Source organism: Panicum virgatum, chromosome 6N, assembly GCF_016808335.1.
Source record: "Panicum virgatum strain AP13 chromosome 6N, P.virgatum_v5, whole genome shotgun sequence".
NCBI classification, from domain to species: domain Eukaryota; kingdom Viridiplantae; phylum Streptophyta; class Magnoliopsida; order Poales; family Poaceae; genus Panicum; species Panicum virgatum.
Window position 1 is genome coordinate 47,827,922 of NC_053150.1, and position 22,128 is coordinate 47,850,049.

At 48.5% G+C, this 22,128-nt stretch overlaps 4 protein-coding genes across 19 annotated transcripts; 1 reads left to right on the forward strand and 3 right to left on the reverse strand.

The window, feature by feature from the left end:
* The first annotated feature begins 2,442 nt into the window (after nucleotides 1-2,442).
* On the forward strand, nucleotides 2,443-6,718 carry LOC120678499. Of its 14 annotated transcripts, none has more exons than XM_039959712.1 (14): nucleotides 2,443-2,655; nucleotides 2,768-3,190; nucleotides 3,288-3,408; nucleotides 3,897-3,957; nucleotides 4,099-4,212; nucleotides 4,463-4,510; nucleotides 4,597-4,728; nucleotides 4,804-4,923; nucleotides 5,085-5,479; nucleotides 5,557-5,656; nucleotides 5,742-5,801; nucleotides 5,894-5,980; nucleotides 6,080-6,202; nucleotides 6,285-6,718. In XM_039959712.1, exons 2-14 carry the CDS (start codon nucleotides 3,163-3,165, stop codon nucleotides 6,582-6,584), a joined length of 1,689 nt encoding a protein of 562 aa, XP_039815646.1. In that variant the 5' UTR covers nucleotides 2,443-2,655; nucleotides 2,768-3,162; the 3' UTR covers nucleotides 6,585-6,718. The 14 variants fall into 14 exon arrangements, with proteins under 14 accessions (XP_039815646.1, XP_039815648.1, XP_039815657.1 ...); XM_039959723.1 differs by having other exon boundaries at nucleotides 2,446-2,655; nucleotides 2,768-3,192; nucleotides 3,897-3,961; nucleotides 5,076-5,479; XM_039959717.1 differs by having other exon boundaries at nucleotides 2,447-2,655; nucleotides 2,768-3,198; nucleotides 5,076-5,479.
* An 86-nt stretch (nucleotides 6,719-6,804) lies between these two features.
* Nucleotides 6,805-8,286, reverse strand: LOC120678500 (transcription termination factor MTERF6, chloroplastic/mitochondrial-like). Of its 2 annotated transcripts, none has more exons than XM_039959727.1 (2): nucleotides 8,148-8,286; nucleotides 6,805-7,979 (listed from the first exon to the last, which is right to left on the reverse strand). In XM_039959727.1, exon 2 carries the CDS (start codon nucleotides 7,971-7,973, stop codon nucleotides 6,975-6,977), a length of 999 nt encoding a protein of 332 aa, XP_039815661.1. In that variant the 5' UTR covers nucleotides 7,974-7,979; nucleotides 8,148-8,286; the 3' UTR covers nucleotides 6,805-6,974. The 2 variants fall into 2 exon arrangements, with proteins under 2 accessions (XP_039815661.1, XP_039815662.1); XM_039959728.1 differs by having other exon boundaries at nucleotides 6,805-7,984; nucleotides 8,148-8,278.
* Nucleotides 8,287-8,691: 405 nt separating this feature from the next.
* LOC120678487 (tetraketide alpha-pyrone reductase 1-like) lies at nucleotides 8,692-11,482 on the reverse strand. Its single transcript, XM_039959691.1, has 5 exons — nucleotides 11,330-11,482; nucleotides 11,063-11,229; nucleotides 9,737-9,931; nucleotides 9,472-9,634; nucleotides 8,692-9,281 (listed from the first exon to the last, which is right to left on the reverse strand). Exons 1-5 carry the CDS (start codon nucleotides 11,448-11,450, stop codon nucleotides 8,914-8,916), a joined length of 1,014 nt encoding a protein of 337 aa, XP_039815625.1. The 5' UTR covers nucleotides 11,451-11,482; the 3' UTR covers nucleotides 8,692-8,913.
* Nucleotides 11,483-11,499: 17 nt separating this feature from the next.
* LOC120678486 (rho-associated protein kinase 1-like) lies at nucleotides 11,500-22,024 on the reverse strand. 2 transcript variants are annotated; one of them, XM_039959690.1, is made up of 4 exons: nucleotides 20,579-22,024; nucleotides 16,046-16,732; nucleotides 15,509-15,932; nucleotides 11,500-11,639 (listed from the first exon to the last, which is right to left on the reverse strand). In XM_039959690.1, the coding sequence occupies exons 1-4, from the start codon at nucleotides 21,698-21,700 to the stop codon at nucleotides 11,629-11,631; spliced, it is 2,244 nt and encodes a 747-aa protein (XP_039815624.1). In that variant the 5' UTR covers nucleotides 21,701-22,024; the 3' UTR covers nucleotides 11,500-11,628. The 2 variants fall into 2 exon arrangements, with proteins under 2 accessions (XP_039815624.1, XP_039815623.1); XM_039959689.1 differs by lacking the exon at nucleotides 11,500-11,639 and having other exon boundaries at nucleotides 14,978-15,932.
* Between the last annotated feature and the right edge of the window lie 104 nt (nucleotides 22,025-22,128).

The window sequence follows — 22,128 nt, forward strand, 5'->3', positions numbered from 1 at the left end:
TCCACAGAAGCCAGCAGCCACAGCTGTCCAGGCCTGACCAATGCGCTCCAGGAATGCTACGCATTCATGGTCACGCCTCGGCCGTGCAGCAACCGAACAACCGCTCGAACTCTTGTTCTGAATTGCGTGCGTGGTTGCAGCATCGTTTTCCGGGGGCCCTCACATGCATGATCGATCGATGGTTACTCCAAGTAGTAGTTAGTTGACGACGACGCTTGCGTGCAGGATCACTAGCTAGCTCGTCGATCGGCTGCACCTCCTGCTTGTCGTAACCACCGGGAGAAATAAAGAAACTGACGGACCGGATGGACAGCCGGAGACGACGCTGCCGGCTCGGCTCGGTGCCGCCGCCGCCGCGTGCCCCCCTCAGATGATCCATCGTTTGACTAGTAGCTGCAGTTCGTCGGCGACGCCTATTTCCGGAATCATTTGCCGGCCAGCCGGCGCGCTCGCGCGAAAACGATGGATGGGCCGCCGGCGGGCGATCCGGGCCGGGCGTCGATTATCGGTTGCGGCGTGCCTGTCAGCCGACTCAGCTGTCAGCTCCCGATCGCCTGCCGCCGCTGCGAGCGTAACCACACCTGGACCGACGAGCTCGGAGCTCGCCGCCGTGCACGACGATGGGCTGGGCACGCGCCACCGCCGACAGACACAGCCGCGCAGCGCTCTCAGGTCTCAGCTGATGATGAGGCAGCGTGTCCACTGATTAGCCTTTTTCCTTCTTTTGATCACAACTCACAAGTGATCGATCACTAGCCTGTAACTTGAACTCCGTCCTCATGATGACGAGACCAACATAATAATCATGCGCGAGTGCTGCCATGTATATACATGTATACCTAGGGTATGGTGTAGATTAGCATATAGCTAGGTGTACACATAGAGAACTTAAATAGTTTCATTTAGCCATCAATCCATCTTGTAGCTAGCAACGGATTGAGATTCGGTGATATTCCACGATGATGTTCTCGGTGACATTAAGTCAGTAACGTGTGGGATTCATACATACGGTGACTAAATGTCACTGAGAATGTTACCGTGGAATGTCGGTCCGCTAGCAACATCGTCAACAATGTGGACTGTTTTATATGTATGCTGTGTACGTTGGGTCCTGCAGGGTGCTCTCCCCTACCGTCTCCATCGCAACATAAAAGTGTGCCATTGTCCAGGTCTGACCAATGCGCTTCCAAGAATGATATACACATTCGTGGTCACGCCTCGGCCATGCAGCAACCCAACAACCGCCCGAATTCTTGTTCAAATTGCGTGCGTGCGTGCGTGCACGGTTCCAGCATCCTTTTCCGGGGGGGGCTCACATGCAAAGAAACCGACGGATCGGATGGGCAGCCGGAGACGGCGTTGCTCCGGCCGGTCGGTTGCCGCCGCGTGCCCGTACGTCCCGGCGTTTAGTGCTCCCGTGCCCGTGACGCGGCGATGGCAACGGCATCTCAGTGCAGTGCAGGCAGTATCCTACTCTGTCCCGGGCTCCTGCTGGCTCACTCTACTTGTTGGGTCGCTCACGGGGAGCACAGCAACAGTTCGGTCAGCGCGCCGGCTCCACTGCTCCACCGCTCCGGCGGCTACCACCACCACCACCACGCGGCGAGGTCGATCGCCCAGCAGCGGCCCGCCGCGCTGTAAAGCGTCGGCAGGCAGGCAGGTCCGGCCGCGCGCGCGCGGTCGGCGTCGACCCCAACCCCACGCGCCGTGGCGGATTTTCGCTGTAAAAAGACCCGGTTTTTATCGCAGGATCGCGGAAGCGGACGCTGCTCGCCTTTCGCCTGCTTTCTTCTTTCTCCTGTGCCGGCCACCTGGCCCTTTCTTGGACGCGTCCAAGGCGCCCCAGGCCCCAGCTCGTCGTCCTCTTGGCTGCCTCCTTTACCTGGCGCCATGGACAGGCTCTCGTCTTTACCCCGGCCGGTGGCTGGTTGGTTTTCGCGCGCATCTCGCCCGTCCACGTCCCATCGGCGTCGGCTCTGCTGGCCCCAAGCATCCCCATCCGTCCCTGTCACGCTGATCGGCTGAGCCCAATCATTCCTCACCTGCTGTTCGTCATCCCCATTTTATTTTCCGCCCCCGATCGCTGAGAATGACGCCGGTTTCCTGATTGATTCTCCCCGTCTAAAAAAAACCATGTCAACTGCACCGCGCACTTTCAGCACACCAAATCGCAGCGCATCGGTAGCGAAGTGGATAAGCTGGAGCGGCAGGCGGACGGAGCTAGACGACCGGCGATCGACGGCACGGTGGTTGCGCGGTGGTTGCGGCGGCTCCCTTTACCCCCCCCCCCCCCCCCCCCCCTCCCTCCCTCCCATGGACGACGGCCAACAAGAAAGAAACGGGGGAAGGTGTGTCGCGGTGCGACCTAATCCCCATCAGTTCTGACCCGGCGGCCATCACCTAATGTCTCGTCTTCTGCAAAACGAGAACGAAAGAGACGCGCCATTACTGAGATCCGGTAGGGGTCGCCGTCGCCGGCCGGGCCCCCTAGCGGTTCAGCCCGGCGCGCACCGGGACTAACCCCCACATCATCGTCATCATCATCATCGCCGCTGTGTTGAGCTTGGAGCCGTTGGCAAGCTCACCTCCCTCTCCCTGTTCGATCTATTAATGGAGGGATCAGCATTTAGCAGGGAGACATCGTGATGATTGAGGGTACCTCCGTTCCTCTTTTCTTTCGTTTTGCCTCCTTTTAACCTTGGCTACTTTCCTCCTTTCTTTATTCTTTCCATCTTTTTTTTTTTGCCCTGACTGTATCTTCCTGCAGGTTTCATCCGCTTTCTTTAACTCTGTGGCATCCTTTGGCTTTGCCCTTGCGTGTGGGCCACCTCGGCTCCTCTGCAGCTAGCTCCAAGCTCCTACTAATCCTATCCTCCACAAATACCAGCTCCTAATCCTCCTCCTAGCCACTGTTAGTTGTCAGCCTGTGTAGTAGGCTAGTAGCTGTGCTGGCGTTAGGACCTCTCTTGTTCATCGTTTTTGTTGTGCTCAGTTGCTCTTCTTGTCCTTTTGCACCTCACCTCTCGTTCCTTTGCATGGCAAGGGATATAAGCTCTGTATGGTTGAGTGAGTGAAGTTTACCAAGCTAAATCATCATCGCCCTCCTGTTCTTCTGTTCTCCTCATCAGTGTCAGGACACCTCATGGTACACAGCAAGAACTCATGATAAGCGAGTTCAGCCGGCTCATCAGTGTGAGGGTTGGCCTGAGCTTTGTCCTTCCCTGAAGCTTGCCATGGACAAGAGTGTTGCTTGCAGTAGTACATGCTCATCTTGATAGTTTTTGTAGGTTCTTGGTGGCTGAAGCCTAGCCCAGCAGCCATGGAGGACCAAGGACTAGAGGCCCTAAAGGAAGGAGGACTCTGTGCAGAAACACCATCTTCTTATCAGCAACACCGACACTCAAGAAGGTTAGCATGCAGTAGTTTGTTTTCAGCATGGTGTGCATAGGTTCATCTAGCAGTGTGACATATATTCCTTTTCTTTTTTGAGCAAACAAAAACTGAGCATATGTTCTATTTTATCGATAGTACCGTTTCATTCTTATTTGGTTGCATTAGCAGAATTTTCTGCACAATCCTATTTGAAGTATTTGTGTGTTACTGTGCTATGCATCTGTCTTCCGCAGCTCACTTTAATAGATTCTCAGGTGATATGTACTGCAAGTAATGTTGAACTTGAACAGGAACAGCATTATAGACAGTTGTACTTGAAAAATCATTTTCCAGCACCGCATCTTTATGTTATTATGTTCCTTGTCTCCTTGACTGAAAAAAGATACATCTTTGACTACGAAAATTTTCAGTTCGCTGCGTCCTGAGCTGCCAAGCTTTCAGTTACACCTCAAGTGTCTGATTAAGTTTATTTCTAACGTTGATCAATTTTTTGCATTTTTCAGTGCTATAAGCACATATGCAAGTGTCCCTGACATATCCCCGCGCCTCTCCGATCACATACCTGTGGGTAATCTAATTTGTTTTCCGTTTTGCTTGTACTCCTTTCCTGTTCATCGAATAATCAATGCAATTATTCTTTAGCCACTACTTGTACTTTTACTTTTACTGAATTTTGCTTGTTCCACAACATTTCCTTATTGGCAGACAACCAATCGCAATAAGATGCTCCATAAAAGATATTCGCTTAACCTCCCAGACCAATTGCCGGAGCATCGCATCATCACAACTGCAGAGAAAACTGAAAGAACTATTTCAAAGGTTAGTTCAAACCATAATAAATTGGTTGGTGATCCCAATCTCGAGGGTCTATTTGTTTCCGAAAGCTGAAGAAAAGCTGTCGAAACGCAGGTCTTCCATCCATTCTTTATGAATCACGTTCCTTTCCTTAATAACTTAGTATATCATGATGCCAACAGAATGATGCTTTGTCATATCTAGGGAGAAGTGATTAAAGTCAATGGTCATGATTATGCTCCTTTTTTCTTAATGATGTGTCTATGTGGTATAGTCAGGACTCAGGAACTGTGTTCCATGTCCAAATTTTGAACTACTCGAAGTAAGAATTCTCAAAGAGAACAGTTCAGATGTACATATGTGCTGTTTACACCTTTTAATTTGATTCCTGAATTTGTTTGAATGCAGTCTGTTGCAGACTTGGCCTGGGAGATTGCAGTGCTTGAGGAGGAAGTTGTTCGCAAGGAACTGCACCTGCTGTCCTTGTACAAAGCAGCATTTGATCAATATCTCGGCGTCTCTCCTCGTGCTTCTGCTCAGGTAAGAACCTTGCCACCTGGAATTGATCAATGATCAGGGGTTATGTTGCATACTAAGGCATCAGTTATTTATCAGGTGGAGCAAGAATCACAGCGTCAACCCAGCAGAAAAACTGCTGACGAGGGCACCCTTCGCCTGAGAAACATCAAGGAGTCTGCAGCCTATAACCTGCCAACACTCTCTGATTCTAAACGCGTAAGAACAGCTTCCCTTATATTCATCTCTTCAGTATTTACCATCGATCTACCCAAAAAAGAAACTCCGGCAAAAGATACCGCTGTTAACTCTGGTTTAGTGTCGATTCTTCCTAACTGAAAGTGTCTGACGTGGCTTTGATGTTGCTGAAGCATACGCAGGAGCTATCAAGATCATCTTCAGGGCGGTCTAGCCTTGCAAACTTCTTGAGTGCTTCTATAACTGAATATGTGCCCAAGATCTCCTGCAAACTTTCAGAGGACATACTTAGGTGCATTTCTGCTGTCTACTGCAAACTTGCCAGCAGGCCATTGAAAGAGGCAAATTCTGAGACCTTGTCCACTCCTTCTTTATCATGTGCATCGAGTTCCTTTTCTCTGAAGTACCCTGTCGATAGTTGGAGCCCTCGGTGCCATTACAATGCTGACACAACCTCTGAAACATACGGTTCATTTGATGGGAGTAATGGGCAATACACTGGGATGATAATTTTCCCAAGGATACATATAGATGAAGACAAATTTGAATATGCCTCCAAAATGCTGGATACAATCAGGTAAGCGACTGTGTAAAAGATTAGAATATATGAAGGGAAAAAATACTTGATTTACAGATGGTCGCTTTGTGTCCTAGAACGCTGATAAAACGTCTGGAGAAGATTGATCCTACAAAGATGGCGCATGAAGAGCAACTCTGTTTTTGGATTAACATCCACAATGCTTTGGTTATGCATGTATGTTCAATTTTTTAGCTATTGCAAATAATATTCACTTTTAGACTCATGATACACAACTAACATCCCTTCTGAAATATTACAGGCTTTCATGGCTTATGGGCTACAGGAAAAACGCATGAAAAGTACTGACATGATTCTGAAGGTATAATACATCATACTTTAACAGTTAGTCAAATAAACAAACACAGTGGAATCACATATGAATTTCTGACAGTGTTGAACAATCTGTTCCAGGCTGCTTATAATGTGGGCGGACATTCAGTAAACTCCCAAATTATTCAGAACTCAATTCTTGGATGTCAATCTCACCGCCCTTCACTGGTATGGCATTCATCAATACAGCAATCAGCTATCAAGATTTAAAACAAAAGAAAACAATCGCATCATAATCACTAACATATTATGGCCATGCAATTACAGTGGGTTCGCACGCTATTTACGCCAATGAAAAAATCAGGGAGCTCCATACATCCATATGCACTTCGTCATCCAGAGCCAATTGCTCACTTTGCTCTTTCCACAGGCGCATTTTCAGATCCACCAGTAAGCACAACTTTGCTCACTATTTCTTCACCATCCCAGCCTTATGGTATTAAGTCATAGTTACTGTGATTGGCTTCTGCAGGTAAGGCTATACACAGCCAAAAAATTATACCACCAACTGGAGCAAGCCAGGACTGAGTTCATTCAAGCAAATGTCATGGTCAGGAAGCAGACCATCTTCCTACCCAAAGTTCTCCACTTTTATGCAAAGGATGCTGCGCTAGATTTGCCTGACCTGATTGACATGGTATGTGAGAGCATGCCTGAACTACAGCAAAAAGAGATCAGACAATATCTTAAGAGGCGAGTTGACAAGTGTGTTGAGTGGCTACCCTACAAATCTTCTTTCAGATATACTGTACATAGGAGTTTGGCTGAGTAGAAACTATTTTCCTCTATATATGTGTGCTTGTAAGTAATGAACTAAGGAAAATTGATTTGTGTGAGTGTATATAGGTGACTGTGACAAAGTTTCAGAGGAAAGTTATAGCTTAAAAGAAAACTTATTAGTGTTTACCACAGTATCACAAATTTGCGGATATCAATCGAGTATTTAGCGACAGAAGGAAAGCCCACATGACGTGCCCTCTCTTGCTCTCAAATAAAATAGATATTCTCAAGATCAACTAATCAAGAGAATAGTTGAAACTTGAATGAGAGATTTGCATTCTCAATACCAGATGTTCAAGAACAATACAACCCAAAGGTACAAATCAAAACATCAGTTGAAAAATAAAACATACTACATTGAAACTAGAGACAAGATGAGTACCTAAACTGCTGCAACCAAACCAAATTTCATGGCAAACTTCTTCTGATTACAGTCTAGCATCTCGCTGAGGCTGCAACTTGACTTATTCTGCTTGAGCACCTTGTGACGGTACTCCAGGCTCCTCTTGAGGCCATGTCGAAAGAATTGGGGGTAATCTACCACCTCACCCATGTCCCGTCCCATTTCGTCGACCAGGAACTTTATCCTTGGCTCCAAGCAATGTTTGACGCTCTTGATGAGAACAGGAGGGTATCCAGCCACCAATGCCATAACCTGACTCTTGCTGAAACCGCAGCTCTGCAAGAACGCTAAATTGGGCCGCAGAATCTTATCCACATCTCGTGATAATATATCAGGGAAGCTCATGATCACCCTTTTGAGATCTGACCCCTGTAACCCGACCCCCGACTTGAGGAACTCGGCAGTGGGACGAAGCCGTTTGTCGACACTATACCCCATGATGTAAGGCTCCTTGGTCAGGATCTTTCCGATCATGCCTTCCTTGTCAATGCCTAAGCCGACAAGGAAGTCCACCATCTGCGAGAACTTGGCCTCGATGCTGTAGCTGATAAGGCGCGGGTTGACCATGAGCAGCTTGGCGAGCTGCTTCTCGGAGACGCCGAGCGTCTGGAAGAAGGCGAGGAGCGGGCAGAGCTTCTCCTCCACGCTGTGGAAGAGTATCTGCGGGAACTTGGCGATGGCCTGCGCCACCTCCCCGGGCTTGGCCTGCAGCGTGGCGAGGCACTGCACCGTGGGCACGAGCTTGCCGTCCACGGGCAGGGTGAGCACCTTGGGGCACTTGGCCACCACGTGCCGCAGCCTCCGCCGCTCGATCTTGACGCTGGTGAGGAGGTAGTCCCAGACGCCCGAGGCCTCGCCGGCGTCGAGGCTGTGCAGGTTCTTGCACCTCCTCGACATGCGCGCGACGGTCTCCTCGTCGAACCCGTTCTCCCTCAGCCACTGCGCCAGGCTCTTGGAACCTCTGACACTGCTTGCCATCGGCACCTGCCCTGTCCAACATGAGTGTTGAGAAGTCAGCGAGGCAAATCGTCGAACACGAAGCGCGCACCACCACCGCCGCCGCCAGCTTCCTCGTCAGGAGGAGAAAGAAGGTGCCATGGATTTGTGCACGCATGTCGGCAGTGTTGATTTCGAGATCGCGGCAGTAATCACCTTGTTCTTCCTTTCCCTACGGTGGATGCGGTCGCGTCACCAAGAACGAGAGAGGAGCGGAGAGGAGAGGATAAGAGAAGATGGCGCTGCTTATCTCTCTGACAGTCTGACTGTATCAACTGGAAGCTGCAGCCATCTGGAAGGCCCAAAAGCCCATAGGCTGGAAGGACTCAATCAAGTAGGCCCATGGGCCGAATGCACTGGGAAGAACGTTTTTTGGTCGTGTATACGGTCTTTTTTTATTGAGGAAATCGTGTATACCGTATACGGTTTCATTTTTTTTAGGAAATCGTGTATATGGTATTGTGGATGTAAAGGGCTCTGTAATATACTTCTAGAAAGTTAAATATCCTACCTTCTTGCTGGGTAATTGTTAATTAAGCTTTTGTGGGGAAAAAGACTTGCACTCTGACCAATATCGTACTTACTTTGCAGCGGGTCATGAGTGAATTTTTTAATCGAATACCCGGGTCATGACTGATTCTTGAAGAATGTAAGATGGAACATCTTTTTTTTTAACGAATGGGCCTGAGATTTGTACCTATTTCACTGATAAAACAGGGAGAAGATGGAACACATCTCAACAATTATTCTTTTGCGGCTACATGATCTTGATCTTCTGTTGCCACTGACACTCCAAAAGACCAGTTCCAAAAAAAATTAGAAAATGTAATCCTAAAGTCTTTGCGCTAGGGCGACGAGTCCGAGTGACAAACTCTTCGTACATGCGACTGGGAAGTGGGAACAACGCATGCGCTAGAAAAATTCAGAGAGAGCTCGTGCTCGCACTCGCGCTCTCCGCCGGGAGGTGGCCGTGGCCGACGAGCGAGTCCACGGCGTCGTCGAACATCTCCTCGACGCCCTTGAACTCCCGCAGGCCCAGCGCGCGGACCTTGGCCGTGTCGTAGCCGTACGTCTGCTCGCCGTAGATGCTGGGCAGGCTCCTGGGCACGGGGTACGCCGGGAACCGCCTCGCCAGCAGGGCGGCGAGGTCGCCGCAGCCCAGCACCGCCGCGTTGCAGATGTACCGCCCCTGGGCGCCGGCGGCCTCGTAGGCCAGAATGTGGCAGCTCGCCACGTCGTCGATGTGGACGTACCCCATCCGCCCGTACGCCGTGAACTTCCCCGTCTCTCCTGCGACACGGTTTCCACTGGCATTCATCAGATGATCAGAAACTAGAATGTGTGCAGGGTGTGCTTCTTCCCGAAGCAGGAAAGCTGCTCGTGCATCCATGGCGAGTTGGCGACATTGAGTCTGATGGACCAGCATTGACGGCTTACGGAGCCTGATGAACAGTGTGATCAGATAATCTGGTTCACGCACCTTGGAATAAGCCGAGGACATCTGAAGACGTGGGGCCGAGCTCAGGAGACAGATTAGGTCCGATGACAAAGGTGGGGAGAACAGTGACAAGATCGATCTTGTGCTCCTTGGCGAACTCCCAGGCCGCCTTCTCGGCGAGGATCTTCGCCACGGCGTACCATATCTACGGGATCACATCAGAAAGGGACCAAACACTCTTCAGAGAAAATGTTTGCACTGGCACAAGAACAGAGCGTGAATTTGGAATGGAGTGTTCTACGCTTACCTGGAGGCTCTCGCAGTACTCGATGGAGCTCCATGATGTTTCATCCAGCAGCACGTTAGGGGGAATATCTGCTTCGTCCTTGATCCTCACAGTTGAGGATGAAGATGTCAGGACAACCCTCTTGAGGGAGGGATTCTTCTTGCATGACCGTAGCACGTTCAGAGTGCCGTTTATTGCTGAATTAAGCATTACCTCCTGCAAAGTTGCATCATCATATTTATAGTTCAAGACTTATAAGGCTATAACTAGGGGGTGCAAATGGTGACACAACTAGATAGCAGTAGGTCAGCTAGCTAGTTATTTTTTGAGTAAAATGCACCAGAGGTCCACCAACTTGTAAAGGTGTGTCATTTAGTTCCACGAACTCCAAAAATGCACTTTTAGATCCATCAATTTGTAATGTGTCACTTAGATCCATAAACTATGAAAGTGCATTTTTATGTCCATAAACTTGTAATTTGTGTTAATCAGGTCCATAAACTATGAAAGTGTATTTTTAGGTTCATGAACTTCATCCATGAGCAATCGTGTGACTATAGCCCCTTAAAGGTCGCCCCGATATAGCTGTTCATGAATATCTTTCAACCTCTCACCGAGAACCACTCTGGGTTGATCCAAATCTAACGTCATCATAAGATTTTTCACCACAACACCTTGCACCACCATATCCGGCCACCCACGCCACAAAGGATATAATATCCCCTACCACGGTACACATGTTGTTGAGTCCTTCTATAATCTCCTCCATCTTTCCAAAGCAATCATCCCCTACTCTCCACCCATATTACGGGGTTATATCTGGATCTAAGCTCCAGAAGTCACCAATGGTAGTCTGGAAGCCCCTTTGAATCCCAATACATGTCAATAACCTCCAAAATAAGTTTTTCATCCCCCCTCTCCCCTCCCTATGCACTTGATTTGAAACTGAAGCTCAAATTTCACCATTCGAAACTCCAGCAATGTGTGGGAACCATGTAGATTCATGTTGGTGCGATATCAGTGCATGAAAGCTAGGTGGAGAGGTATGAACCTAGATGACACAAATTACAAATTTATGAACCTAGGAATGAACTTTCAGAGTTCGTGGACCTAAGTGATAAAAATTACAAGTTTATGGACCCAGAAATGTAATTTTGAAGTTGATGGATCTAAGTGATACCCTCCTACAAGTTGATGGACTCCTGGTGCGTTTTACTCTTTTTTTTATTCCAGTTCAATTGCTTTGAAATCTGGATTGCAATCAAACGAGTTTTGGGCCGATCCCTAGTTATAACCATGGAAGATCTTTAATTTGGAACAAGTGGTCAGAGCTAGTGTTTAACATACCTTGGAGTCAGATTTGGTGATGATCGGAGATGCGGTGTGGAAGACACCCTCACAAGCCATCACAGCATCATCAAAGCTCCCTTCTTCCAAGAGCTCAGCTCTCACAAGCTCCAGCCTTTCCTTTGCACCTTCCAAATCCCAGAGATGTCCTACTTTCTTCTGATTCCCTATCAAGTCACCAAACAAGTGACTGCACTTTCAGTAACGGTTCATTTGACAAGTATAATTCTATATACATTCAGATCATCAGAACAAGATGAAGCAAACCTGGATCTCTGACTGTTCCCAGAACATGGTACCCAGACTCGAGAAGCCGCTTGACAAGCCAGGAGGCAATGAAGCCAGATGCACCGGTGACGCACACTTTGCCCTTGGCCATGTTTGCCATTCTCTGACTGCAGGTGCTACTGACATTTGATCCAAGGTCTTTATATGCTCTGAGAAGTCAGTATGGCTAGGGTGTCATCACTTTCTGGTGACTCAGCTGGGTAGGTAGAGAGTTGGCTTGGTCATGTGCTGATTCCACAACGGTTTAGGAGGTTCACAGCTTCTGCGTTCCACATTTTCTACTTCCATCCTGTACAAGATCACAGCTTAGAAAGGCACGAATTACAAACCTAGATGCATTGCATGAACCATCTTCCTACTGATATGCTGCCTTATTAGAAAACGGTCTTACTCAGGTATTAGCAGTCAGTTTAATCTGTCTGTCGGCAACAGTATTCAGTGATGCAAAACAAAAACTATTCCTGAACATCTTATTCCAACTAGTCAAGTTGGCGCGCTACGCGCGCCTATAAAAAAAAACATTGACCTAAAATATTAATAGAAAGATATTATTCGCTACTATGTTTGAAACATCGTATCGATGTATTGAGTTAAATCTAAAAATTACAGTAAAACGGCATAGTAGTTTAGAGTCTGAGAGCGCGCCAATCTCAAGCATTTTAGTATTGAGGTACAGACAATTTTTCCTTAGGAATTCATTTTTTTTGTGTCAGTAGGTATAGTTTGATTACTTTAGTAGGAAAAAAAAGATTAGAAATGAATGAACAATTCAAGTATATTTTGTGAGTTTACGGAGGGAAACCCAAAGTCAAAAAGTAGTAGAACTACCATGTAGGAAGTAGTTAAATATATTTTGTATTGTCAAATAATGGAAGGAAAATAATTTTTTAAGATAAAAAGACTCACTTAATAGAACCGTGGGCCCCACGTGGGTCCCGCCTGAATAGCGCGTGGGTCCCACCTGAAGAGTATGTGGGACCCGCATGAACAGTGTGTGGGTCCCACGTGGGGCCACGATTCGCGGAAACGCTCCGATTCTTGGAGCTTTAGTATAGTATACTAGGTAGGTTGGCGCGCTATGCGCGCCCAAAAGGTTTGATCTATAATAATAAAAAAAATATATTATTATATGCTATAGTTAAAGTAATATCGTGTTGATGTATTAAATGAAGTCTGAAAGTTAAAATACATAGGTATAGTAGTTTAAAGTCTAAGAGCGCGTTAAATGTATGGATATATATATATATATTTGAATTTTCTTTGTTTTATGTTCGTAGGTACGGTAGGTGGATTGATTTACATTTATTATTGATTTTGGTAGGGTAAAAGAAAATATTAGTAATTTATAGTAGATATAGTTCATGGATTGTCATACAATTATATCTTGCGAGTTTACGAAATGGAATTAAAATCCATTAAGTAGTAGGGGCTAGCATATGTAAATGTAGTGTATGAAATATGTTTATTATTTTCGTGTAAATAAATAATTAAATATATTTTGTGGATGGATTCCAATTGAATATTATGTGGGTACGACCTGAATAGCACACAGGATCCACATGAGTTATGTATAAATAGCACATGTATGAATTCATTTTTTGTATGTTAACAGATATAGTTGATGGATTAGCTTCCACTAATTATTAATTTTGGTAGAAAAAATAATAAGATTAGGAATGGATGGATGATTCAATCATATTTTGTGAGTTCATAAAGTGTAAACAAAATCCAATAAATAATAGAGGTGAATGTAGTATACAATTTTTTTTATTTTTGTGTATAAAAAATAACTAAACATTTAAACATGTGGGGGCACCTGTTTTTTATTTTTTATAATTTTTTTATTTTTTATTATGAATTAAATTTTATTATTTTTTATTATAAACAGTACTCCGGGCCCACATGAACAGTGCTTCATTATTATTATTTATTACGAACAGTACCCCCGGGCCCCACATGAACAGTACCCCCGGCCCCACGTGGGGCCACGGCTCACGAGAGCGCGCCGATTCTTGGTGCGTTAGTATTGTTACTCAACTAGGCAGGTTGGCGCGCTTTGCGCGCCTGTATCAAAAGGTTTGATCTAAAATAATAATAAAATATATTATCGTGTGCTACAGTTAAAACAATATCGTGTTGATGTATTTTAACAACGTGTTGATGTATTAGATGAAGTCTGAAAGTTACAGTACATAGGTATAGTAGTTTAAAGTCCGAGAGCACGCTAAATGTATGGATATATATTTTTTTAATAATTCTTTGTTTTATGTTAGTAGGTACGGTAGGTGGAGTGATTTACATTTATTATTGATTTTGGTAGGGTTAAAGATAAGATTAGTAATTTATAGTAGGTATAGTTCATGGATTGTCGTACAATTATATTTTGCGAGATTACGAAGTGGAATTAAAATCCAATAAGTAGTAGGGGTAGCACATGTAAATGTAGTGTATGAAATATATTTATTATTTTCGTGTAAATAAATAATTAAATATATTTGTGGGTGGATTCCAATTAATACGGGACCCGCGTGGGTCCTGTATAAATAGTACATGTAGGAATTCATTTTTTGTATGGTAACAGATATAGTTGATGGATTAGCTTGCACTAATTATTAATTTTGGTAGGAAAAATGATAAGATTAGAAATGAATGGATGATTCAATTATATTTTGCGAGTTCACAAAGTGAAAACAAAATCTAATAAATAATAGAGGGTAAATGTAGTATACAAATTTTTTTATTATTTTTTGTGTATAAAAAATAACTAAACATTTAAACAGTACCCTCAGCCCCGTGGGGCCACGGCTCACGAGCACGCGCCGATTCTTGGCGCTTTAGTATAGGTACTCAACTAGTCAGGTTGGCGCGCTACGCGCGCGTATTGATGTATTGAGTTAGATCTAAAAATTACAGTAAAGCGACATAGTAGTTTTGTATCTGAGAGCGCGCCAATATCAAGCATTGTAGTATAGACGTACAGCTAATTTTTCCTTAGGAATTTTTTTTGTCAGTAAGTACAGTTTAATTACTTTAGTAGGAAAAAAAGTAAGTTTAGAAATGATTGAACAGTTTAATTATATTTTGTGGGTTTACGGAGGAAAATCAAAACCCAAGAAGTAGTACAACTACCACATGTAAATGTAGTATACAAAGTTTAGTTATTATTTTTTATATGTAGGAAGTAGTTAAATATATTTTGTATTGTTAAATAATGAAAGGAAAATATTTTTTTAAGATAAAGAGGCTAACTTAATAGAATCGTGAGCCCCACGTGGGTCCCGCCTGAATAGTATATGGGTCCCACGTGGGTCCCGCCTGAATAGTACGTGGGTCCCGCCTGAATAGTACATGGGTCCCGCCTGAATATTATGTGGGCCCCATGTGGGTCCCACGTGAATAGTATGTGGGACCCGCATGAACAATCTACGGGCCCCACGTACATGGGTCCCACGTGGGTCCCGCCTGAATAATACATGGGTCCCACGTGGGTCCCGCCTGAATATTATGTGGGCCCCATGTGGGTCCCACGTGAATAGTATGTGGGACCCGCATGAACAGTCTACGGGCCCCACGTGGGGCCACGACTCACGGAGTTGCGCCGATTCTTGGCCCTTTAGTATATGTACTCAATTACATACCTTTTCTCAAAAAAGAATTCTGATCACATTGTGAATTGATACATGCTACTGTAATTCAATGGGAACAGGCACAAGAAAAGAATTACAGTTTAATGTACATAAAAAATGTGTAGGGAAACAAAATTCCTAAAGAGTATGCAAAATGGATGTTGTACACTTGATCTCCCCTAGGATCCCTACTCCAGTTCAGGGTATTCCAAATGGGGGAGTTAAAGAGGGGATATTGAGGAAACAGCCTGGAAGAGGGAGAGAGTTCACTCCACCACAGATGTTCCTGCCAATATGTGCAGGTGCTGGCAGAAATTTGTATGCCGCATATTGGACAGCCATGGTACTATGCAAGTCTGCTGTCCAATTCACTTTTGGGGAGACAAGCCAAATGAAGAAGCAATTTCTACCAAGTGCTGCCCCGTTGAATTTGTTATGAATGCTATTGGGACGACAGGCTGAAACATGAATTCATCATCCTCTATTTGGAGGTCATAGCATGCTTTGAGCTCCAATGCTTTAGATTCCGCACCTTCAGCTTCTTTGCGTAGTATCTCAACTTCTTCATTATCATCCGTTTCAGTTGCAGCAGTCAATTCTGCTCTAGCAGCAGCAGAATCTAACCGGAGTCTTTTGTAACTTGTCATAGCAGACTCCTTTTCCTTTTGTACAATAAGCCCTTCACATTCCTGTATCTTGTCGGTAATTGCTATAATATCCTTTTCTATCATCTCCAGATCAGTAGCAGCTTTCTCCAACTTAGTGTGCAATTCATCCTTTTCAGAATTAAGAGCTTTTGCCTCAGCAGCTATCCTTCCTGCTTCCTTAAAGTTTCTTGCAGCCGCCGCAACTTTCTTTTCAGCCTCAAGTTCAGGGCCCCTTTTGTCAATGAAACCCAACTTCTGCTTAAATGAATCCATCTCTTGTTGTATGCTTGTTCTCCTCGAAGATATCTCCTGTAAGCCATCAAATTCAGTAAATATCTAGAATATCTTACGTCCAGAACAAAACATTAAGATACTTTATCAATAAAATACCCAAAAAAAAGTTAAAAGAAGAGCTGATGTACCTGAAGACTAGTTCTTGCATCTGTAATTTTTTGCCTAAGCATTTGTATGTCTTGCAAAATTTCCTCCTCCATTTTTAGCAACCCAATTCTATCCTCCCTTGACTTCAAAATTGATGATGCAAGCTTTCTTCTTATTTCAACTGATTGCTGGCAAGTTTTAGCTTCAGAGGAACAAGCACCAATAATTTCCCTCAATTCTGAATCTTTCTGTTCTGTTAAAGAGATGAACCTATCAATTTCATTTTTTTTCAACAAAAGCGCTTCAGTCTCTAAATCCACTTTACTTTGGGCTTCCTTCAAGGAATTGAGCTTCAAGTCAATATCAGATTGAGAGCCATGGAATCTGGAGACCACGACACCAATTCTTTCTTGAACCTCGTGGATCCGGGCATTGTTTTCAGCTATCTCTGCTTCTTTCAACCTCACCAACTCTAGAAGCCCAGCTAACTCCTCAGCGAGGATTTCTCCTTTCTTGCTAAGCGTATCTTTCTCTATTTTGTCTTCTTCAACCAAATGCTCTATTGAGCCTTCCAATCCTGAACGTGCTTCTAAAACCAATTGTGTTTCGACCTCCATCTCCAACTTCTTTGTTTCTAGTAACTCCATTGATGTTTGCCACCCTTCTATTTCTTTTGAGGATATTTCTTCTGCTTGCTTGCTCTCTGAATCAGCATGGTCAGTGGCATCCTAAGAAAGGTAGAGATTTTACGTATTAATAATCAAATAAAGAGCAGAAGCCCAAATGCAGTTATCCAATTGCAATTGTAGCATAAATAAAAATTGATTGTTGTTTAGTTTTGTACTCCAGATTGCAGTATGTTGCCTATAATTTTTAGCAGTGGTTTTATTAAGTTGGCTACTGGATGATTGCAGTAAGTTCCATAACTGGAAGAGAAGATCAAATGGGCAAAGCTATGTGTCGGGTGGTAAACCCAGCCGGGTGGCAGAATACACCCGCCTAATCCCCGAGGGAGAATGAATTCGGGGGTAGCTAGGATTAGTCCGATCTAGATGCAAGAACACGATGAACACAGAAGGTTTAGAGTGGTTCGGGCCGCCGGAGCGTAATACCCTACATCCACTGTGTGTTGTATTGCCTGTGCTCACAAGAGATTGCTCGAGCGTGGTTCTAGCTGGTGAGCTGAGAGTGTGAGGGAGAGAGTCTAAGTCAACTTGTCCTGAGACTAGCGTGTGCTCCCCTTTCATAGTCAAAGGGAGGCACGTACATAGCCGTTGGAACCCCGACAGGTGGGCCCAACGTGGATGTATTTAAATAACATAACGCCCAGCGCTATTATGGTGCTACGTCTGGGGAAGATCTTATTCCGGGATTTCGCTGCCTCGTCCGTATGGATGTACTGACCGGCGCAGACCCTCCGTTCGGCGTGGTCTTGCCCTGTCATGTTGGTGCGGCGCTTGCAGCTAGCAGGGTAGGCTGCGCCACGCATGCTGTTCATGCCGCGTAGCTTGCGGCGTAGGCGGCATGATGGAAAGAGCCGTGCCGTGGGTGAAATGTTGGTTCCCCGGGCGCCGGACACGTGGCGGCTCCGGACCCCTCCTGGGTGAAATGTTGGTTCCCCGGGTGCCGGGGGGTCCGGGGACCCCCGGCTATCTGCGCCGGCGCTGCCTTCTCTGGGACACGTGGCGTCACCGGACCCTCCCCCGAGCAGAGAGCAGGTCCGGGGCCGCTGGCCCGGTGAGGTGGGCTCCGGACCGCAGGGGTCCGGCTGCTTTGCTCTTCAGCGCCCGCCACGGCAGCAACGGCGCCGGAGGTGGTGGTGGCGCTGTCCGCTGCTGAGACGAGGGCGCCGTCCGATGCGGCGATCGCTCTTGCTGCTCCGGCGGCGGTGGCGGAGGCGCACCTCGTGGCTGCTGCTTCTGCCCTTGTGGTGGCGGTGGTGGTGGAGGTTGTTGTTGCTGCTGCTGCTGCCACCGCCGGGTAGAGGCATGTTCCGGCGGTGGTGGGGGCGGTGCAGCTGCACCAGGGGTCCCACGTGAGCCGGGGGCCCGGGAGCTACCCTGGCCCGCGTCCTCAGCGGCCCTCTGACGCTTTGCGGCGGGCTCCGTAACTAGGGTCCGGTCGCTACGGTGTGACCTGCGCCGGCTCACCTCCACCGGCGGAGCGCCGGAGCTGCTTCGGCCCGGGCTGGGACCACTCGGGGCAGAGCTACCAGCCATGGCCTCCTTGCCCTTGGCAGAAGGGTCGGACCTCGTGGCGCCAGTCTGGGCCAGGTCCCCAGTCGCGCCGGGGATCTGGATGCCGCGGTTGGGGTCGCCTCCCGTTTGGCGCGGTGCCAGACCGCCGTCGTCAAGGGTCGGCAGAGTGGCCAGCACCGTAGCCCTCAGGCTCGAGTCCTCGCAGAGGGGAACGACGCCCTGAGGGAGAATCAGGTGCTCCGGGACGAAGATCTCCCCCGTCACCGCCCGCACCACGACCTCCAGGCCTTCCTGGGTCAGATCGCTGTCCTCCCCGCAGTGGGTCCTGCTGCAGTCTTGGGGCCCGGTGAAGCTCCAGCCAAGACGCGGCCGCTGCTTCAGAGGGGCGATCCGGCGCTCCGCTATGTCCCCGAGCACGTGCAACAAGGTGAGGCCGCTCTCCGCCAGCGTCCTGATCTTGCTCAGCACGGGGTCAAACGCCGGCGGCAGGGACGGCTTGGCCCTCCAGGACTGGCGGTCGGAGGCGGGCCCCTTGGTCGGCATGACGAGGCACTCGTTGGCGTCGGTGGTGGCGATCACCCACTCCCTGCGCCAATCCTCCCACTTTCCGCCAGTGAGGCCGGGGATGTAGGGCGTCTGCAGATCGTTCCTTGTCTGGAAATAGTACGCCCCGACTTCATCCTTGCTCTTCAAGGACTTCACCAGGACGAAGAAGTAGCGGAAGAGGATGACGTAGGGCCGCACCCCCACGAACATCTCGCATAGGTGGACGAAGATCGACGTCAGGAGGATGGAGTGGGGCGTGAGATGCTGGAGCTGGAGGCCGAAATCCTCCAGCAGCAGTAGGAAGAACGAAGAAATCGGCAGCCCCACGCCGGTGGAAATGTGCGAAACAAACAGCACAAATTCCCTGGTGCGCAGATCGCGGAGGGGAACCGAGCCCGCTCGAATTCCCCAGGCGGTCTCCCGTGGACTCCACCCAAGCAGGCGGCGCACCACGTTTAGTTCCGCCTCGGTCTGGAAATAGCGGGGATGGACGAGGGACGTCATTTTGCTGTGGAGGCGAGGAACAATCTGCGTAGAAGAGCAAGGGGCGAGGAGGCTCGAAAGCAAAGGGGCACAAGGGCTTGGAAGGAAGAAGACGAATGCGAAAAGGGAGCCGCGTTCAGCGGCACGGTCCTTTAATAAAGCCTGACCAATCCGGCGTGCCCCGAAACCGTCGCTGGAAGTCAAGCGACACTCATGCCTAGAGTTAGACACCTAGTCCATGACAGGGGGGCCCAGGCCCACCTATCATGAGACGCGAGTAACAAGTGAATGTGTGAAAAAGCGGGATCTGAACCGTCGCCCGCGCACTAAGCGAGGCGGAAGCTGAGCTGACGTGCGCGCACGAAGCGCTGGCAAGACCAGACTTTTCGGGAGCTGCGCTGGTGGTAAAAATTACATTTACCCCGGCCGCAACAATGCCGAGCGTCGCTCGCGTGACTAGGTGTACCACTGTGTGTGGGGGCCACGAGTCAGTGAGCCGTTGCGATGTGATGAGGCAGTGGGAAATCCGATGGATGGTCGAAGCCGACAAGACTCCTGCAACGCGCACAGTCGAGCGCTGGAAGCAACCAAGTTGATCGAAGCAAGGTCACAGTAGTGGCCCCACCTTCGGGTTCGTAGCCTCTCCCAAGGTGGGCCCGGGGGCCACTGTCGGTATCCCGGGACCGGGGTACCCCCTCCTACTGCGTCTGGGCAAGGACTCGCGTAGTTATCCTAAACTACGCGAGTCCTTGCCCAGACGCAGTAGGAGGGGGTACCCCGGTCCCGGGGTACCGACACTATGTGATGCAGCACAACAATCTAAGTCACAAACTCAAACTGCAACCAGTCCCATGTAAAATAGTTATCTTTTTCAATCATAGTATTGCTCACTTCTATAACCTGGAGCAGAACAGTTGGACATATTGTCTTGTTTGAAACTTAAGTAGCATTGACATAATAAATATAGTGGATGACTACACCTTGAAGCACCAGTGCATCAAAATAACCAAAAGAAAAAAAAAACTGTTTGGACCATTCAAGCTTGCGATATATTTTACAGTGACACTATGCACACAATATGATACGACATTACAGAATTTAAACATTCTGTCTTATCTGAAAAATTAGTCCCTTGTTAGATCATGCATCTAAATGTTCATTTCAAAATCAAGATTACTTCCAGATTATGCTGTCTGGTAAAACCCATAACATGATATATGTTTAGCGAGAAGAAATATTTGAGAGTGGAAATTCTGATGCCTATTTGTTTCTAACTTTAACTTTTGAAAAACTTTGTTTCAAGGCACAGTTCTATGCGAGGTTAAAGAATACTACAAAGCAAGTTACCTTTGCAAACTGCTCCAGAAGAGCAGCAGCTTCCTCCTCTGCTGCAATGCGCGCCTCGAGCACACCCTGCAGCTCTGAATCCACTGAATCATAGTCAAGCTCCGCATCACGCAGTGCTGTCAGAAGACGATCCTTCTCCTTCTCAAGCGCGGCAAGGGAGTCACTGATCCTCTCTGCCTTCTCAAAGTCCTCGGCCTCACAGGCCTCCTCCAGCTCCCTCTCCAAATCCTTGTGCCTGGATGCCACTGAAGTCGCCTCCTCTGCCACCTTCCTCCGCCGACCTGCCAGCTGCCTCTTCCTGGCAACCACAGCAGCAGCCATCTGCTGGATGGAGTCGAATTTGCTGGAGATTTGGGATCTGAGAAGACCCAACCTCTCCTTGATCCCGACCGCTGCTGCGACTCCAGCCGCTTCATCCTCTTTCTGATCATCTTCCTCCTTCACTTCCTCGTCTACCTCACGAGAAGGATTGGTATCCGGATCCACTACCACCTCTGCGTCTACCTCATCGCCGTTAGCATAGGCGTCAACTTGCCGCTCCTGGTACTGGTCAGGCGTAGGAGGAGCGGCAGGTTGCGGCGAAGCATCCAGGAAGGCAATACTACTAGCGGAGAACGTAGCAGCGGTAGAGGAACGAACTGTGGCGGGAGACGAGGGCGGCGCGGGCTGAGGCGAGCGGCCGTACCCGATGCGCACGGCCCTCTTCTTCTTCCGGAGCGACGAGGAGGACGGCTGCCGGGAGAGAGCAGCAGCGGGGGCAGGCGACGGCGACGGCGAAGGCGCCGGGGCGAGCGCGGCGGGCGCCGCGTGGCCCCGATCCTCGCCCTGCGGGAGCGGCGGCTGCTCGAGCGTGAGCGGCTCCTGCGGGGCGAGGAGGGTGAGATCGGAGAAGAGGTCCTCGTCGAGCGGTGGCGGCGCCGAGGAGGAGGAGGCCGCGCCGGCGTCAGAGTCGGGGCGCGGCGCGGGATCGGGATCGGGTTCGGGGACGGGGACGGGGGCGGGGGCGGGGGCCGCCTCCTCGGCGGCGACCGGCTCGGGCGCGAAGAGGACCATGCCCTCGAAGAGCGAGCTGCCGTCGTCCCCGCCGCCCCACGCGTCGGCGCCGCCGCCCTGGGACGCCATCTCCGGCGACGCACTCCTGACCAGCAACCTGTTGCTCCCTTGACGGATCCGGGACGACGAGGGCGGAGTGGACTCAGTAATGGATGGGCGGCGCCGCCGCTGCGTACTGGACGATTATTAGATCATGGAGTAATTCAGGTGGTAATCGCGTGGCTTCCGACTCCGAGCCTGTTAACTTTGTCGCGCACCACGAAACTGGATCGGGTTGGGAAGGACGATGAACTGCTCGCGCTGCGTCTTCTCTGGGCGAGGAGTACGGCGAGAGCGTGTATGGGTACGACGATGCCTTGCGTGGAAGAAGCATTTCTGCATTTGCCGTCGCAAAGTTCCAGTTCAGAGCTGGACGGCAGGTTTTACCCGAAACAGAACTTGGCAGGAATTTGACATGAATTTTCCCAAAGTTCAGAGCCCACGGGACCCTTCAGCTC

What these genes read in the sequence shown, in the direction of transcription:
- LOC120678486 (XM_039959689.1), bottom strand. Translation starts at nt 21,700, where the DNA reads ATGGCGTCCCAGGGCGGCGGCGCCGACGCGTGGGGCGGCGGGGACGAC. An exon ending in TTCTGGAGCAGTTTGCAAAG is followed by an intron (nt 16,733 to 20,578) that starts GTAACTTGCTTT and finishes TACCTTTCTTAG; the next exon opens with GATGCCACTGACCATGCTGA. An exon ending in ATGCAAGAACTAGTCTTCAG is followed by an intron (nt 15,933 to 16,045) that starts GTACATCAGCTC and finishes GATGGCTTACAG; the next exon opens with GAGATATCTTCGAGGAGAAC.
- LOC120678500 (XM_039959727.1), bottom strand. Translation starts at nt 7,973, where the DNA reads ATGGCAAGCAGTGTCAGAGGTTCCAAGAGCCTGGCGCAGTGGCTGAGG.
- LOC120678499 (XM_039959711.1), top strand. Translation starts at nt 3,163, where the DNA reads ATGATAAGCGAGTTCAGCCGGCTCATCA. An exon ending in CAACACCGACACTCAAGAAG is followed by an intron (nt 3,409 to 3,896) that starts GTTAGCATGCAG and finishes TGCATTTTTCAG; the next exon opens with TGCTATAAGCACATATGCAA. An exon ending in GCCTCTCCGATCACATACCT is followed by an intron (nt 3,958 to 4,098) that starts GTGGGTAATCTA and finishes CCTTATTGGCAG; the next exon opens with ACAACCAATCGCAATAAGAT.
- LOC120678487 (XM_039959691.1), bottom strand. Translation starts at nt 11,450, where the DNA reads ATGGCAAACATGGCCAAGGGCAAAGTGTGCGTCACCGGTGCATCTGGC. An exon ending in GGGAACAGTCAGAGATCCAG is followed by an intron (nt 11,230 to 11,329) that starts GTTTGCTTCATC and finishes GTGACTTGATAG; the next exon opens with GGAATCAGAAGAAAGTAGGA. An exon ending in TCACCAAATCTGACTCCAAG is followed by an intron (nt 9,932 to 11,062) that starts GTATGTTAAACA and finishes GCAACTTTGCAG; the next exon opens with GAGGTAATGCTTAATTCAGC.